Source organism: Leucoraja erinacea, chromosome 18, assembly GCF_028641065.1.
Source record: "Leucoraja erinacea ecotype New England chromosome 18, Leri_hhj_1, whole genome shotgun sequence".
Lineage (NCBI taxonomy): Eukaryota > Metazoa > Chordata > Chondrichthyes > Rajiformes > Rajidae > Leucoraja > Leucoraja erinaceus.
The window spans coordinates 21,196,920-21,214,563 of NC_073394.1; the positions used below are offsets into that span (position 1 = coordinate 21,196,920).

General features: G+C 43.6%; 1 protein-coding gene across 1 annotated transcript; it reads right to left on the minus strand.

Moving 5' to 3' along the window:
* Nucleotides 1-114: 114 nt before the first annotated feature.
* LOC129705756 (uncharacterized) lies at nt 115-17,045 on the minus strand. The gene is made up of 7 exons (XM_055649540.1): nt 15,349-17,045; nt 12,064-12,222; nt 9,453-9,591; nt 5,632-5,833; nt 4,415-4,556; nt 2,390-2,548; nt 115-454 (listed from the first exon to the last, which is right to left on the minus strand). Exons 2-7 carry the CDS (start codon nt 12,186-12,188, stop codon nt 406-408), a joined length of 816 nt encoding a protein of 271 aa, XP_055505515.1. The 5' UTR covers nt 12,189-12,222; nt 15,349-17,045; the 3' UTR covers nt 115-405.
* Between the last annotated feature and the right edge of the window lie 599 nt (nt 17,046-17,644).

The window sequence follows — 17,644 nt, forward strand, 5'->3', positions numbered from 1 at the left end:
CAGGTTTCTATTAAATATTTCGCCTCCCGCCTTAAACCCATGTCCAGTGATCCCGACTCCACTGCCCTGGGAAAAAGACTGTGCGTTCACCCTATTTATCCCCATGATCTTATGCACCCCTGTAAAGTCTCCCCTTCCCCTCCTGCGCTCCAACAAACAAACCCCTAGCCTGCCCAATCTCTCCCTGTACCTCAGTCCCTCGAGTCCTGGCAACATCCTCTTAAATCTTCTCTACATTCTTCCCAGCATAATGGCATCCTTGCTGTATCAGGGTGACCTAAACTGAACACAATACTCCAATTTCAACATCAATTTCTTATACTCAGGATGTTATCAAGAATCTCTTCCCGTAACAACACATGTTTAAAGACATTAGATTCAGAAACAATTACCAGTTGTGGTTTATCAATACATACCCAGCACAATCCAAATGCACCGTGGTTCTGACTGTAATCTGAATTAAAGGAAAATTAACATTCAGGCAGTTTTTATTTTGGAGTGATCCCAAATGCTCTACATTTTCCCTGTGTCACACAGGGGCAGCACAGTGACGTGGCGGTAGTGTTGCTGCCTTTGACCCCGGGACGATCATGACCACGGGTGCTGCCTGTACAGAGTTTACACATTCTCCACGTGACCTCGTGGGTTTTCTCTGGGTGCTCCGGATTCCTCCCACACAAAGATGTACTGGTTTGAAGGTTAATTGGCTTTGGTAAAATAGTAATTGTCCCTAGTGTGTAGGAATAGTGTTAGTGTACGCGGATCGCTGGTTGTCACGGACTGAAGGGCCTGTTTCCGCACTATATCTGAACTAAAACTAAAGATCCCAATTAATCTCAATCTTCACCACCGGTCAGTCACAAAAATTGTAATTCAACTAAACCCAGTAACCCAATCACCTCAAGATGTTTATGTTTTTGGCTCCACTCCACAGATTAAACAAATGACCCAGAGAATTCTGCTATGGATTGTTCCGGAGCTTAAATCGCAACTGAAGATCCCATGATACAATTTGCAAAAGAGCAGAGTCCAGATCTGCTGGTTTCCTGGCTAACATGTCTCCCCAGTCAATCCTGCAGAGCCACAATTAGAAACAAATTGTATTCCAGAGAAGAATAGGGAAGACAGACACAAAAACCTGGAGTAACTCAGCACGATAGGCGGCATCTCTGGAGAAAAGGAATAGGTGACTTTTCGGGTTGAGACCCCTCTTCAAGCTGAGAGTCAGGGCTCTTGACTGTCAGTTTGAGGAGGATCTCGACCCAAAACATCACCATATCCTTTTTTCCAGAGATGCTGACTGACCCGCTGAGTTATTTCACTTTAAACCAGCATCTGCAGATCCTCCTTACACAAGAACAGGGAAGGGCAGCTTAAACATGGAGCTTCAGAACAATGGTTTAATTTGTCCGAGCTAAAGGGCGATTAATCACCTCAAATGTACTGTTTTATGTTTAATTTAAATATACAGGGTGGAAACAAGCCCTTTGGCCCACCGAACCCACGGCAACCAATGTTCACCTGTTCACACTAGTTCTATTTTATCCCAGTTTTGCAACCTACACACTAGGGGCAGTTTTTGAGAAGCCACTAATCTACGAACCTACACGTCTTTGGAATGTAGGAAGAAACCAGAGTACCCGGGGGGGGGGACCCAGGATCACAGGGAGAAAGTACAAACTCCATAAGGACAGTGCCCGTGGTCAGGATTGAACCCGGGTCTCTGGTGCTGTGAGGCAGCAATACCGCTGCGCCCATGTGCCACCCTTTTCTTTGGTTTATATTTCCCTAGTTTTATGACAAAATAAATCCAATTTTGATGCAAAATTTCCCTGGAGTTAGTAACTTCTCGATCAAACATTTGTTTACTTTTTTGATGGAGACTCAAATCTTATTGAATTTTAATTTAAATTTCTCCTGATTTATTTGATTGATACCGTGTGTGATCATTGCTAGAATATATTACGAGGCAACTGAACTATCCTATCACCAACTAGAGAGCGGCCCTGAGCTCCCATCTACCTCATTGGAGACCCTTGGACTATCTTTAATCGGACTTTACTGTAATCATGTGTAGTCTTTTCGCTGACTGAATTGCAGCAGACAAATAAAACCTTTTCACTCTACCTCAGTACACGTGACAATAAATTTAACTATACTTTAATCAGACTTTACTGGACTTTATCTTGCAATAAACATTATCCCCTTTATCCTGTATCTGTACACTGCGGACAGCTTGATTGTAATTATATATTGTCTTTCTGCTAACTGGATAGCAGGCAAAAAGCCTTTCACTCTACCTTGGTATACGTGACAATAATAAACTAAACTAATATGATGATGTTCAATCTAGTCTGGCAATGGCCCCTCCACTAAGGTAGACATTTACCCCGAAGTTGTTGTCGAGAGAAAGCACACCGGGACTTGTTTTGGGACAGTGTGTGCACCGACTGACCAGGTAACATTCACCGACACAAATCTGTCATCCATGCTCCAAGTATCAGACTTGCGTAACTCACGTGGACCCACGATTGTAAAGGCGGCGATCCTGTGGAAAACGTAGAAAGGAAAAGAAGAAATAAGGAGTGCCCCTTAGCTCTCGATATTTAAAGCATTCCATTGTTATTGTGGTTAAGGTGTAGTCTCTTAAATGGCAAGACTAATAGAATGGATTGATAATGATAAACAATAGAAAGTACACCACGTCCTAGGATATAGATGGGAAGTTATTGAGCAATCCCTCCGGATGGAACACTTTTGATAGAACCAATGGTATTTTGGCATGCTTTTTTTAGTTCCTAATTTTTCACTAAATATTACAAGGTTTCAATAATCAAAACCTAACTATTTGCATTAAAGAAAATGAAAAGAGTGTTTTTCCAAAACCTGAATTCTTTGTTGAAAAAAAGACACAAAGTGCTGGAGTAACTCAATGGGTCAGACAGCATCTCTGGAGAAAAAGAATAGGTGACATTTCGGATCAAGACCTTTCTTCAGATGGGTCTGAAGAAGGGTCTTGACCTGAAACATCACGTATTCCTTTTCTCCAGCCTGATCCACTGTGTTACTCCAGCATTTGGTTTCTATCTCTGGAGAACATGGATAGGTGACGTTTCAGGCCAGGATCCTTCTGCATCCGGAGGAAACCCACCTGGTCAGAGGGAGAATGTGCAAACAGCATTCAAGGTCAGGATCATACCCAGGTACCTGGTGCTGTGAGGCAGCTGCTCTACCAGCTGTGCCACTGTACCATCCTGGCAAAATGCTGTAGAGTTTCATTATGAAGCTGGGCCACATAGAAAATAATGAACACAAATCCTGTCTCAAACGCGTGCTAACTTAACTTTCCTCAGCACTTGAGGTCAATACGTTGTAAGTATTTGAGATAAGTGGTGTTAGATTTGCATGGGTACCTTTGATGATCCATTTATAAGATTTGATTTAGCCTCAAACAACCAAGGGGCTTTGAATGAGGTGGCCCAGGAATATAACCATATAACAATTACAGCACGGAAACAGGCCATCTCGGCCCTTCTAGTCCGTGCCGAACACTTACTCTCACCTAGTCCCATCTACCTGCACTCAGCCCATAACCCTCCATTCCTTTCCCATCCATATACCTATCCAATTTATTTTTAAATGATAAAATCGAACCTGCCTCAACCACTTCCACTGAAAGCTCATTCCACACAGCTACCACTCTCTGAGTAAAGAGGTTCCCCCTCATGTTACCCCTAAACCTTTGTCCCTTAATTCTCAAATCATGTCCTCTTGTTTGAATCTTCCCTACTCTCAATGGAAAAAGCTTATCCACGTCAACTCTGTCTATCCCTCTCATAATTTTAAAGACCTCTATCAAGTCCCCTCTTAACCTTCTGCGCTCCAAAGAATAAAGACCTATCTTGTTCAACCTTTCTCTGTAACTTAGGTGTTGAAACCCAGGCAACATTCTAGTAAATCTCCTCTGTACTCTCTCTATTTTGTTGACATCCTTCCTATAATTTGGGGACCAAATTTGTACACCATACTCCAGAATTGGCCTCACCAATGCCTTGTACAATTTTAACATTACATCCCAACTTCTACACTCAATGCTCTGATTTATAAAGGCCAGCACACCAAAAGCTTTCTTTACCACCCTATCTACATGAGATTCAGGGAACTATGCACAGTAATTCCTAGAATCCTCTGTTCAACTGCATTCCTCAATTCGCTACCATTTACCATGTACGTCCTATTTTGATTTGTCCTGCCAAGAATGTGTCATCTACAAAATTCTTAACCAGATGAACTGAGAAATTATTCATGTTAACTGAGGGTTCTATAACTGTGAGGCTAAAACCAGGAGTGGGTGACGCTGCTGGCTCAGGTAGACGATCTATATCATTTGCAGTATTTCCAGTGAATGAGATACCTTTCATTTATGCTGATGGCTTTTATTGTGAAGTTAATCTCATCATAATTTGAAGCATATATTCTTGCACCATTGGGAGGTGTTGGATGAACAAGCAATGGGCGAAAAATTCCATATGCACATTCTGATATAGCGTTGTCCACTGTAAGAAAGAAAAGACAGCTTGGTTTCAACTTTTTTTTAAGTTTGTTATTTTAAGTTTGTTTTTTAAGATTGTTTTTTAAAGTTTATCTTCCAGTTTATCATCTAGTTTATCGTCTAATTTAGCTTCTAGGTTAGCTTCTAATTTAGCTTCTCATTTAGCTTCTATTTAAGCTTCTAGTTGAGTTTCGAGTTTAGTTTCTAATTTAGAGATACAACAGGGAAACAGACCCTTTTGCCCACTGAGTTCACACCGACCATCAATCACCCGTTCACACCAGTCCTATGTTATCCCACTATCTCATCCACTCCCCACACACAAGGGGCAATTTACAGAGGGACAATGAACCTACAAACATTAAACAACTCTGAGATGTGGGAGAAAATCTGAGCATCTGGAGGAAACTCGCGCGGTCACAGGGAGAACGTGCAAACTCCACACAGACAGTACCCAAGGTCTGGATTGAACCTGGGTCAGCGGTGGTGAGAGGCGATTCTAGTCTCAGAGAGGGACCATGGAGCTGACCTTCTTGTCCCTGACCCTCGGTGCAAGAAGACAGACTAGGTTCAGGCCTAGTTCCTTGCAGGCCTACCTCCTACACAGCAGAATCCCGCACACATGTGTTTCCACCTGGATGAACCTTTTCATGAAAGGAGCAAAAACATGAGAGAGCAAAGATTTAATAGGCCCCTAAGTGGCATGTTTTCACACTGAGGTTGATGGGTATATGGAACGAGCTGCCAGTGGAGGCTGTTGAGGCAGGTAATAAAACACCTTTTCTATGGATGGCTCAATTGTAGTGATTTATAGTCTCTCCGCTGGCTGGTCAGCACGCAACATAAGCTTTTCACTGTATCTCAGTACACATGACAATAAACTAAACTAAAATTAACCCAAAAAACAAATTTGGGCAGATAAATGGAGAGAAAAAGTATATGGAGAGGAAATGCAGGGAGGTGGGACTGGTGCAGATGTGGACATGGGTCGGCATGGACAAGTTGGGCCGAAAGGCTTGTTTTGGTGCTCTATGGCTCTAAATAACCTTGGCGGTGGCGGTGGTGGGTGGGATGCTTACCAATAATAACAAATTGCATGGGGATGGAACTCAAAGCTTTAATGCTTTGAGTGGAGGAAGCCTCTTCAAAAGCAGGATACACAGTCTGTGTCCCATCACCGTGAGTCAGGAGAATGGTATCTCTTGGATACTCTTCAATCATCAGTTCCAAGATGTACGCTCCTTTAGTTCCAAGCCGATTGTAGTAAAGGACACAGTTTTTCTGCAAAGATGAAGGAAGTACAGGCACTTTAGGTTTATTATTGTCACAGTGCCAAGCTTTGTTTTGGCTGACATCTAATCAAATCAGATAATCCTATACCTAAATATAATCAAGCCAAACCCATTTACAATACGTAGAGCAAAGGGGAAGATACATAATGCAGAATATATTTCTCAGCATTGTAGCGCATGAGTTACATAGACAAAGTCCAATGTCCGCAATGGGGTAGAGGTGAATCGGACAGTACCCCAGCTTACGGAAGGACTGTTCAGAAGTCTGATAACAGAGGGGAAGAAGCTGTTGATGAGATTGTAGATGCACACTTTCAGGTATCTGTATCAGATTGTGTACAGAAGCATGTAAGTTGCGTAATACCAGACTAAGGAACAGCTTTGTCCCCTCTGTTATCAGGCTTCTGAACGGTCAATAGATAATAGCCTATAGGTGCAGGAGTAGACCATTTGGCCCTTTGAATCAGCAGCGCCTTTCACTGTGATCATTGCTGATTATACACAATCAGTACCCCGTTCCTGCCTTCTCCCAATATCCCTTTGATTCCGTTATCTTTAAGAGCTCTATCTAACTCTCTTGAAAGCATCCAGATAATCGGCCTCCACTGCCATCTGAGGCAGAGAATTCCACAGATTCACAACTCTCTCGGTGAAAACGTTTTTCCTCATCTCCATTTTAAATGGCCTACCCCTTTTTCTTAAACTGTGGCCCCTGGTTCTGCATTCGCCCAACATCAGGAACATGTTTCTTGCCTCTAGCGTGTCCAATCCCTTAATAATGTTTCAATGATATATCCTCTCATCCTTCTAAATTCCAGTGTAAACAAGCCCAGTTGCTCCATTCTTTCAACATATGACAGTCCCGCCATCCCGGGAATTAACTTCGTGAACCTACGCTGCAAGAATGTTCTTCCTCAAAATTGGAGACCAAAACTGCATACAATACCCCAGATGTGGTCTCACCAGGGCCCTGTACAACTGCAGAAGGATATCTTTGCTCCTATACTCAACTCCTCTTGTTATGAAGGCTAACATGCCATTAGCTTTTGTCACTGCCTGCTGTACCTGCATGCTTACTTTCAGTGACCGATGTACAAGGATACCCAGATCCCCTTTTCCTAACTTAACACCATTCAGAAAATAATCTATATTCCTGTTCTTGCCACCAAATTGGATAACCTTACATTTATTCACATTAAACTGCATCTGCCATGCACCTGCCCACTCACCCAACCTGTCCAAGTCACCCTGCATCCTCATAGCATACTCCACAAAGTTCACACTGCCACCCTGCCTTGCGTCATCTGCAAATTTGCTAATGTTACTTTTAATCCCTTCATCTAAATCATTAATGTTTATTGTAAATAGCTGTGGTCCCAGTACCAAGCCTTGCGGTACCCCTTATGTCACTGCCTACCATTCTGAAAGGGACTCGTTAATCCCTACTCTTTGTTTCCTGTCTGCCAACCAATTTTCTATCCATGTCAGCACTCTAACCCCAATACCATGTGCTCTAATTTTGCCCACTAATCTTCTATGTAGGACCTTATCAAATGCTTTCCGAAAATCCAGGTACACTACACCCACTGGCTCTCCCTTATCCATTCTCCTAGTTACATCCTCAAAAAATTCCAGAAGATTACTCAAGCATAATTTTACCTTCGTAAATCCATGTTGACTCGAACCAATCCTGTTACTGTTATCCAAATGTGCTGCTCTTTCATCTTTTATAATTGACTCCAGCATCTTCCCCACCACCGATGTCAGGCTAACTGGTCTATAAACCCCATTTTTTTCTCTCCCTCCTTTCTTAAAAAGTGGGATACATTAACTACCCTCCAATCCCAAGGAGCTGATCCTGATTCGATAGAACATTGGAAAGTTCCATAAGGCTTTTAGCAGTGTCACGGATACAGAGGCACTCATCACAACCTGGGCCAGATTCAACTCAAATTCATCAACAAATGAAAAAGATACAACAGTGCTAAAAAACTGCCAGATAATAAAATAACTCCAATCCAAATTACCTTTAGTTCAAGCAATTCTGTTCTCGAGACAATCATCAGGGAAGGGGAAAAAAAAATCTACGATACACAAAACAAATGTTGCCTTTTAAAAGACCAGTTTAAACTGGAGCTTCGGAATACTGTGCCCACTGGGCATCAGTGGCGCAGCTGGCAGAGCTACTGCATTACAGCGCCAGAGACCCGGGTTCGATCCTGACCTTGTATGTGTGTGGAGTTTGTATGTTCTCCTTGTGACTACGTGGGTTTTCTTCGGGTGCTCTGGTTTCTACCTACGTCCCAAAGACATTTGGGTATTGGTTAATTTGTCCTCTGTAATTTGCTGTTGGTGTGTAGGGAGTGTATAGGAAAGTTGGACAACATAAAACTAGTGTGAACGGGTGAATGATGATCGGCATGGACTCGGTGGGCTGAGGGCGTGTTTCCACGCTGTTATAGTGTGGGCTAATAACTAGTATGTAGGGATGTGGATAGTGTCAATGTGGTGACCACAGACAAAGGCTAAAAGAAGAGACATGGAAAGCAGCAGTGACAACACCCAAGTTTCAGGAACGTCATTGATTATATTATAGCGTGCTCCCATCACTGTAACAGACAATTGGACATACTGTCAACTAAGTTAGACTTGTGGATAATCATCTCGTTCTGTTTGTCACCTATTAATTATTTCTGAGCTCCATTCTGTGCAAGACCTCGTTTTACTGTTTGTCAAGTTTCTGTGCAAGGCTTTGTTTTATTGTTAATCTGGTTTCTGTAATTAGGACCTCATTTTACTGTCAAGTTTCTGAGTAATCTTGCCATCTGAGAATATAAAAATCGTACCCAAGTCACATTTGAGAGATCAGCTTAGACTGGTGCGCACCAATGTGCACCTGTTTTAATACATTACTGACAGCACCCAGAGAAGCACATTGGCCTTCATCAGCCAGAGTATTAAGGATAGAAATTGGGAGGTCATGTGACAGTTGTATAAGACATTGGTATAAGACATTTAGAGTATTGTGTTCAGTTCTGGGCACGGTGTTATAGGAAAGAGGTTGTCAAGCTGGAAAGGGTACAGAGAAGGTTTACGAGGATGTTGCCAGAACTAGAAGGTGCAAGCTATAGGCAGAGGTTAAGTAGGCTGGGACTCTATTCCTTGGCGCGCAGGAGGATGAGGGGTGATCTTATAGAGGTGTACAAGATCATGAGAAGAATAAATCAGGTAGATGCACAGCGGCTCTTGCCCAGAGTAGGTTAATCGAGGACCAGAAGACATAGGTTTAAGGGGAAAAGATTTAATAAGAATCTGAGAGGGTGGTGGATATTTTGAAAGAGCTGCCAGAGGAGGTAGTTGAGGCTGGGAATATCCCAACATTTAAGAAGTAGTTAGACAGGTACATGGATAGGACAGCTTTGGAGAGATATGGACCAAATGCTGATAGGTGGGACTAGTGTAGCTGGGACATGTTGGCCAGTGTGGACAAGTTGGGCCTGTTTCCACACTGTATCACTCTATGACCATGACTTTGGACACAAACTCCACATGGTCTTTCCATTTTGCTCCTACACATGCTCTTTCTGAAGAAATGAAGCTAAATGTACCTGATCCAACTTGAGGACATGATGCTGGACACAGTGGACACATTCCTGTCTTTCCCGCAGTCCATAACGACATCTGAGAACATCTCCATTCCCCTCATACACAGTCAGGTGATAAGTAGCCATGCAATTCTGAGGCACTCTGCGGCAAGAGAAAAAATTAAATGAAAGACTTACTCTGAATCCAAACAACAGTGTGTTGGATGCGCAGTCTGATAGTTGTTCTTAGTCACTAAGCCCTTCTTGGCTTGGTTGAAAGATACAAATGGAAATAGGCCCTTCGGTCAAAGGGGCCATCGATCACCCAATCACACTTATTCTTACTTTAATACAGAGACACAGCAGAGAAACAGGCCCTTCAAGTCGATGCTGACTATCAATCACCTGTTCACACTAGTCCTGTGTTATCTCACTTTCTCATCCACTCCCTACATACTAGGTGCAATTTACAGCGGCCAATTCACCTACAAACCTTCCTTTTAGTTGAGTTTAGAGATACAGCACAAAAATAGGCCCTTCAGCCCTGTGTCCATGCCGACCAATGATCCCCATACACTAGCCCTATCCTACACACTAGGGGCAATTTACAGTTTTACCGAAGACAATTAACCTATAAACCCGCACATCTTTGGAGTGTGGAAGGAAACCAGAGCACCCGGAGAAAACCCATGCAGTCACAGCCAGAATGGACAAACTCCATACAGCCAGCATGTCCGATGTCAGGATTGAACCTGGGTCCCTGGTGCTGTACGGCAGCAACTCTACCACTGTGCCACCATGCTGCCTCGTTTTTCTCCAAAGGAAGGAGTTAGATTGTCTGATTACACACCATTTATCCTTCATCATAGATCATAGAACAGTGCTGCACAGGAACGGACCTTTGGACCCACAATGTTTTGTGCCGAACACGATGCCAAGTTAAAACGTTTCTTATTAAGCAAGTGGTTAGCCACCCTTTATAAGGCAGTGCTTCGTACAATCACTGAATCACGCTCTGTGCGTCCTTCCTATAAACAGCTCAAAGGGATGTAACGATATCAGCAGGCTCTCTTTGCATTGTCCATACTTGGGCATTTACTACAATCAAGTGAAACTTCTTTTCCACATCCACAACACAAGATTAACTCACACAATTGCAACAAACTCCACTGATTTAGTGAACATAACGGTCAGACATTTGGTTTAGCACGCTAGCCTAATAATGCTACACGCAGAATGATTCACTGCTAGCCCTAGTTAATATTGTTTTAGTGTTGATTTACGTCATATAAATTAGGTTGCATGGAAACTGTTAAATGACAGTGATGGAAGAAAACTTTCCATTGCTTTACTTGAAGTATTTCCTGCACTTAATTGTAATTTTAGTTTAAGAGATACAGCCCTTCGACCCGCTGAGTCCACGCCGACCCGTTCACACTAGTTCTACGTTATCCCATTATTTCATCCACCCCCCTACACACTGGGGGGTAATTTACAGAGGGCCAATCAACGTACAAACCTGCACGCCTTTGGGATGTGAGGGGAAACTGGAAAAAACCCTCACGGTCTCTGGGAGAACGTGCAAAATCAACACAGAGACTGCACCCGAGGTCAGGATTAAATCCCGGTCCCTGGCACTGGCACTGTGAGGCTGCAGCTCTGCCAACTGTGCCACTGTGCCACCTAGAAGTTAGCCCTGAGGATGCCCTTGGTAATGTTGGATGTTAAAGTTATGGAAATCTTGTCATCTTGTCTGAGTGATAAAGTTACCCGTCTGGTTCATATTAAATCTCACCCGTATCATCTTAAACATATCATAAGATCATAAGTGATCGAAGCCGAATTAGGCATTCGGCCCATCAAGTCTACGCCGCCATTCAATCATGGTTGATCTATCTTGTTTATCTTCTTGTTTTCGTTTCCAGATACTCAGGGCACAAAACTCTGTGCATTCACCCTATTTAGGGCAGCATGATGGCGCAGTTGGAGAGTTGCTGCCATACAGTGCCAGAAACCCGGGTTTGATCCTGACTATAGGTACTGTCTGTATGGAGTTTGTACGTTCTTCCTGTGACCATTAGGGTTTCCTCCGGGTGATCCGGTTTCCTCCCACGCTGCAAAGAACGTACAGGTTTGTAGGTTAATTGGCTTCTGTAAATTCTAAATTGTCCCTAGTGTGTAGGATAGTGTTAGTGTACAGGGTGATCACTTGTCGGCCTGGACACGGTGAGCTGAAGGTCCTATTTCCACGCTGTATCTCTAAATCACTCATGTTTCTTGCTAGAATAGTTAACTTTATTAGTAAAGTGTTCCATTCCCCCCACCCAAACCTCTCTCAAGGTTAGTCTCTAAAGTACAACTAACCCCAGTGTACTGAATAGGGAGACTAATAGCTGGAGTAAATCAACGGGTCAGGCAGCATCTCTCGTGAAAAAGAAATAAGTGACGTTTCGGGTTGTCATCCTTCTTCAGAAGGGTTTTGCGTCTGAAGAACCAAAATGTCATATATTCCTTTTCTCCAGAGATGCTGCCTGGCCCATCGAGTTACACCAGCAGTTTGTGTCTACCTTTGGTGTAAATCAGCATCTGCAGTTGCTTCCTACACATAAACCCAGAGTGTGTCCGTTTGCTTTACCTTAAGACGGGTAACAGAGGAGGTTGTGGAGGGGTGTTGGTGGCTGCATCGTCTGAGCGCCTTCCCAAATCCGCAAACAGTGAAAACGTAAAAAGAAACCGTTCCGTTTCCCTCGGTGATTCCATAACGAGTGACCAACAATCTCCGCACGACCTGTAACTGAATAAGAACCTTCACTTGTTGAATTCTCCCAATTTTGCTAGCCCTTGCTGTCTCCTCCCCTTCCTTAACCCTCGAGCAGTCTCCTCCCATACCCCCCGCCCTCAGGCTCCTCCTCCCCCCCTTTTCCTTCCTTCTACCCCCCCCCCCCCCCCCCATCAGTCTGAAGAAGGGTTTTGGCCCGAAACGTCGCCTATTTTCTTCGCTCCAAAGATGCTGCTGCACCCGCTGAGTTTCTCCAGCAATTTTGTGTACCTAAGAACCGTCACTTACTGCCTGAACATGGCAGTGTGGCAAGAGTGACCTCCATAAGTTGCACAACAGAGAGACAATGTCTGACTCTGGCATCCTCTTGCAATATCCATCCAATCCGTCCAAACCACCTGCTTTCTTTTATTGTCTGTGAATATCTTTATTAATTTAATTTGGCTTAGTTTAGATTAATATTGTCACATGCACAGAGGTACAGTGAAAAGCCTTTCATTACTTGCTATTGAGCCAGCGGAAAGACTATAAATGATTACAATCGAATCATCCACAGTGTACAGATACAGGATAAAGGGAATAATGTTTAGTGCAAGATAAAGTTCAGTAAGATATTATAGATAGTCCAAAGATCTCCAATGAGGCAAATGGTAGGTCAGGACCGCTCTCTGGTTGGTGATAGGATAGTTCAGTTGCCTGGTCACAGCTGGGAAGAAACTGTCCCTGATTCTGGAAGCACGCGTGAATCCGGAGGTAAGCAAGCAAAAGCTGCTAAAAATGAAGTAAATAATGTTTAAAATGCTAAAAGAAACTACCAATAATTGTTAAAAACATTATTATCTGCAGTTTCGCCTAACTGTAACGTTACAATGCTGTAATAATATATTAAGCACACTTTGCACTACCTGTGTAACTGTGTATGACCACATTGTACTCATGCATAGTATGATTTGACTGGATAGTACACAAACCTTTTCACTATATCTTGTACACACGTACAATAACAAACAACATTATACTTGGTGCTATTATAGCATTTAAAAGACACTTTGTCAGGCACATGGATAGTAAAGGTTTAGAGGAATATATGGCGAAAATACAGGCAAATTGGATTAGCTTGGATGGGGCATCTTAATCGGCACGGAGGAGTTGGACCCTGAATCTGCACTGTACGACCCTGTCAATAATACATTAAACAAAACGTAAACAATTAAAAAAAATGAACTTGCATTCCTCCTTGCTTCACCTACAGCACTGTAGGAAATACCCGTTAAATTAAGCCTGTGTCCCACTTTCCCGAGTTTCTCATCAATTCTCCTGCGTTTCCTCCTTGATTCAAACTCGGAGACGCCGGCCGTGTGAACTCAAGGCTATTTTTATTTACTCGTGGACATTTTTCAACATGCTGAATAAACATCCCGACTTACCTGATGCCCCGAGTACTTATGGCTGGCATTACGAGCCGCTACGAAATATCTATGGACTCCTACGGCCTCGCTACGGACATTCCCCGAGTTTGAATCAAAGGGAAAACTCGGGAGAATTCGTGAGTAACTCGGGAAAGTGGGACAGGGGCTTTAGGCAGTGTTAGTGGGGGAGAGAGAAACAACGTTTATCTTACAGGTGGATAACTGGCCGGTGTTAGTACAGAGAAATCATGCTACCTAAAAGTACTGGATACAACTGACAAAGTACAACCAAGGGTTGCAGAAACAAGGAACTGCAGATGCTGGCTCACAAAAAAGGACGCAAAGTGCTGGAGTAACTCGGCGGGTCAAGCAGCATTTCTGGAGAACATGGACATGGTTCCATGGTGCATTATTCGCCACATCTGCAACTGCACAGTGAAATTATTTTTGCATATACACCTGCGGGCACCGCCAGAAAGGTGCTCTTTCCCAAGTCGAAAGTCCGGTCGGACCGCGCACTCAATGTCCTGGAGCAGTTCCCACAAACTGACGTCCCACGGCTCGTTGTTATAGGGTTTAGAGAAGGGTCCCGACCAGAAACATCACCTATCCATGTTCCCCAGAGATGCTGCCTGACCCGCTGAGTTACTCCAGCACTTTGTATCTTTCTTAGGTGATGTTATACATGATTATTGGTCTACAGAAACTAAGATATGATATGCACCAGCAATATGACAAGATGTTGTACCATAAAATATTAATGTTCTGAAACCATAAATTATTAATATTCAAATTATTAGAACATTTAAAAGGTATGGTTTACATTTACAAACTATTTAATGGCTCCAATGAGTATTCTAAGCACCAACATTTTCGTCAATGTTAAACCAAATAATCTTCTAACAATGGCACTTTGAGATCTGTGTTGCTCCATTCTCATCACAGAAATGTTATTTCCCTATGAGGAACAGGGCGGCAGAGTAGAACAGTGGTAGAGCCTTTGCCCCACAGCACCAGAGACCCAGGTTTGATCTTGACTTTGGGTGCTGTCTGTGCAGAGTTTGCATGTTCCCCTGTGACAAATTACACCAGGCAAATTGTCCCTAATGTGTAGGATATAACTATTGTGCAGGATAGAACTATCATATAGTGTGTAAGATAGAACTATTGTGTAGTTCTACACTCATGCTAGTGTGTAGGATAGGACTGGTGTGTTGAGAGTGGATGACAAAGTGAGATAATATAGAACTAGTACGAACAGGTGATCGATGGTCGGTGCGGTCACAGTGTTTCTACACTGTATCTCTAGATTAAACTAAATACCATTTACTGGGCCAAGCTTAGGAATTCAGGCAATGCAGACCATATTTGGTAGTGCCTTCAACCTGCTAAACTTTCCTGATGTCCTGGCCACATCCTCGTAAATCTTCTCTGCACCCTTCCCTGCTTGACACCATTTTTCCTATAACATGGTGCCCAAAACTGAACACAATATTCTAAATGGTACCTGACCCATATCTTATACAACTGTAACGTGACCTCCCAACTTTCACACTCAATACTGATGAAGGCCAATGTGCCACAAGCCGTTTTGACCACGTTGTCTATCTGTGACGCCACTTTCAAGGAACCATGTACTTGCATTCCTAGTTCCCTCTGCTCTACAACACTCCCCAGAGCTGTGCCATCCTGTATTATGGCATGAATTACAACAAACAATAAACCTGCCTACCTTACATGAAGAGGATTCGAGTGGAGATGAATTACCTTCACTCCATCTAGCAGGCACCAGTTTGCAATGTGCCCACTGACTTCCACTGCTCGGGATCTGCAGGTAGAGCAGTTTAACGCCACACAAATCTCATCGGGACTTTGTGGGCACGGCAGATTGATTCCTCTGTAATATACATGGACCTGACACGTACAATTTAACAGTCAATAAGTAGAAACAAAAAACGCGGACACCGGTTAATACACAAAAGGACACAAAGTGCAGGAGTAGCTCAGTAGGTCGAACAACATCATGGATAGGTAACGTTTCGGGTTGAGACCCTTCTTCTGACGTATTTTAGGAAGGGGGTTGGTGGGGTGGGGCAGAAGACAGCTGGTTTTTTGCAGGCAGATGGTTGGAACAAAGGCCAGTGACAAGAACAGAAGGTGAGACAGGTTTGAAGAGTCACGGATTGTGAAGCCAGGGGGAGGAAAGTAGCGGGATGGAGGAGATGGAGGGCAGAAACAGTTGGGAGTCCAGGTGCGGTATAGGGGGAAATACTCTTCAACCCCATCTCCCAACTATTGTTCTTATCTCTGGCCTTTGTTCCACCCACCTGCCTGTCCCCATTCGCCTGTGTCGACCCATCACCTGCCAGTCCTTGTCCTTCCTCTCCTCTTTTCCAGCATTCTTCTCTCCCTCCCTCCCTCTTCATTCAGTCAGAAGAAGGGTCCCCACCTGAAACGCCACCTATCCATGTTCACCAGAGGTGCTGCTTAACAGTCAATAAAACCCAGCAAGCTAGATATCACGCGAGACAAACCGCACATAGCTTAGCTGTATTAGAAAAGACCTGTACCTGAAAGGTGTCATTAACCGAGGAAGTTTCCAAGCCAAAGGAGGCACCAAAGTAGGAGAATTGTGCAGGACAGCGGCCTTGAAGAAGGGAAGTACTTATTGCTAGCATCCATATGTGAAACTTCATTGCTGCTCACAGGTTGTTAGTGAAATCAAAGTGACGGAAAAGCAGAGTATTCAACATGTTGCAAGTCTCCTCAACATACTCCAGTTAAACGCACAGGAGAGAGGCAGAAACATAACAGACCACGGTCGTCCATGAAACTTGGCCAGAAGCGATGGCGTGGGGAGGATAAATGTTTAAGACATTTCACAGCAACAATTGGTTTGTTGCTACAATTGCTCGCTGTGATTGGCGAATACAGGGAAAAACGTTTTGAGTAACTGCCAAGATTAAAGCTTGTGATATTGTGCAAATGTACTTAAGGCCAATTTAGTAACAGAACTTAACCATGTGGGAGCTGTAAATCAAATTGATTGCTACGGTTCTGGCCCCGTTCCTCTTCACCCTGTATACTGCAGACTTCAACTATAAGTCTGACACATGCCACGTACAGAAATATTCAGATGACACAGCGATTGCGGCATGTGTAAGGAACGGGCATGAGGAGGAATACAGGAACTTGACCAGTGCCTTCTGTGCCTGGAGTAAAGAGAACTGTCTCATCCTGAACACAACAAAGACTAAAGAGATGGTGGTTAACTTTGGCAGGTCCAAGCTCCCCCTTCAGCCAGTCAACGCTGCAGGGGCTGACATTGAGGTGGTGCAGACATATAAATACCATATAACAATTACAGCACGGAAACAGGCCATCTCGGCCCTTCTAGTCTGTGCCGAACACTTATTTTCCCCTAATGCCATCTACCTGCACTCAGACCATAACCCTCCATTCCTTTCCCGTCCATATACCTATCCAATTTATTTTTAAATGATAGAATCGAACCTGCCTCCACCACTTCCACTGGAAGCTCATTCCTCACAGCTACCACTCTCTGAGTAAAGAAGTTCCCCCTCATGTTACCCCTAAACTTCTGTCCCTTAATTCTCAAGTCATGTCCTCTTGTTTGAATCTTCCCTACTCTCAATGGGAAAAGCTTATCCACGTCAACTGTGTCTATTCCTCTCATCATTTTAAAGACCTTGGAGTGCACCTGGATAACAAACTGGACCGGGCTGTCAACTCTGACGCCCTCTACAAAAAAGGCCAGAGCAGACTCTTTTTCCTCAGAAGGCTCAAATCCTTCAATGTGCATAATGATATGCTGCACATGTTTTACAACACTGTGGTTGCAAGTGTTATTTTATACGCTGTTGTCTGCTGGGGCAACAGCATTCGTGCAAAAAACACCAAGAAGCTGGTCAAACTGGTTAAACGAGCTAGCTCAGTGCTGGAGGGGAGAGTAGACTCTGGGATGGATGTGCTTGAGGGGCACAAGGTGCAGGTCATCCTGAAAAACC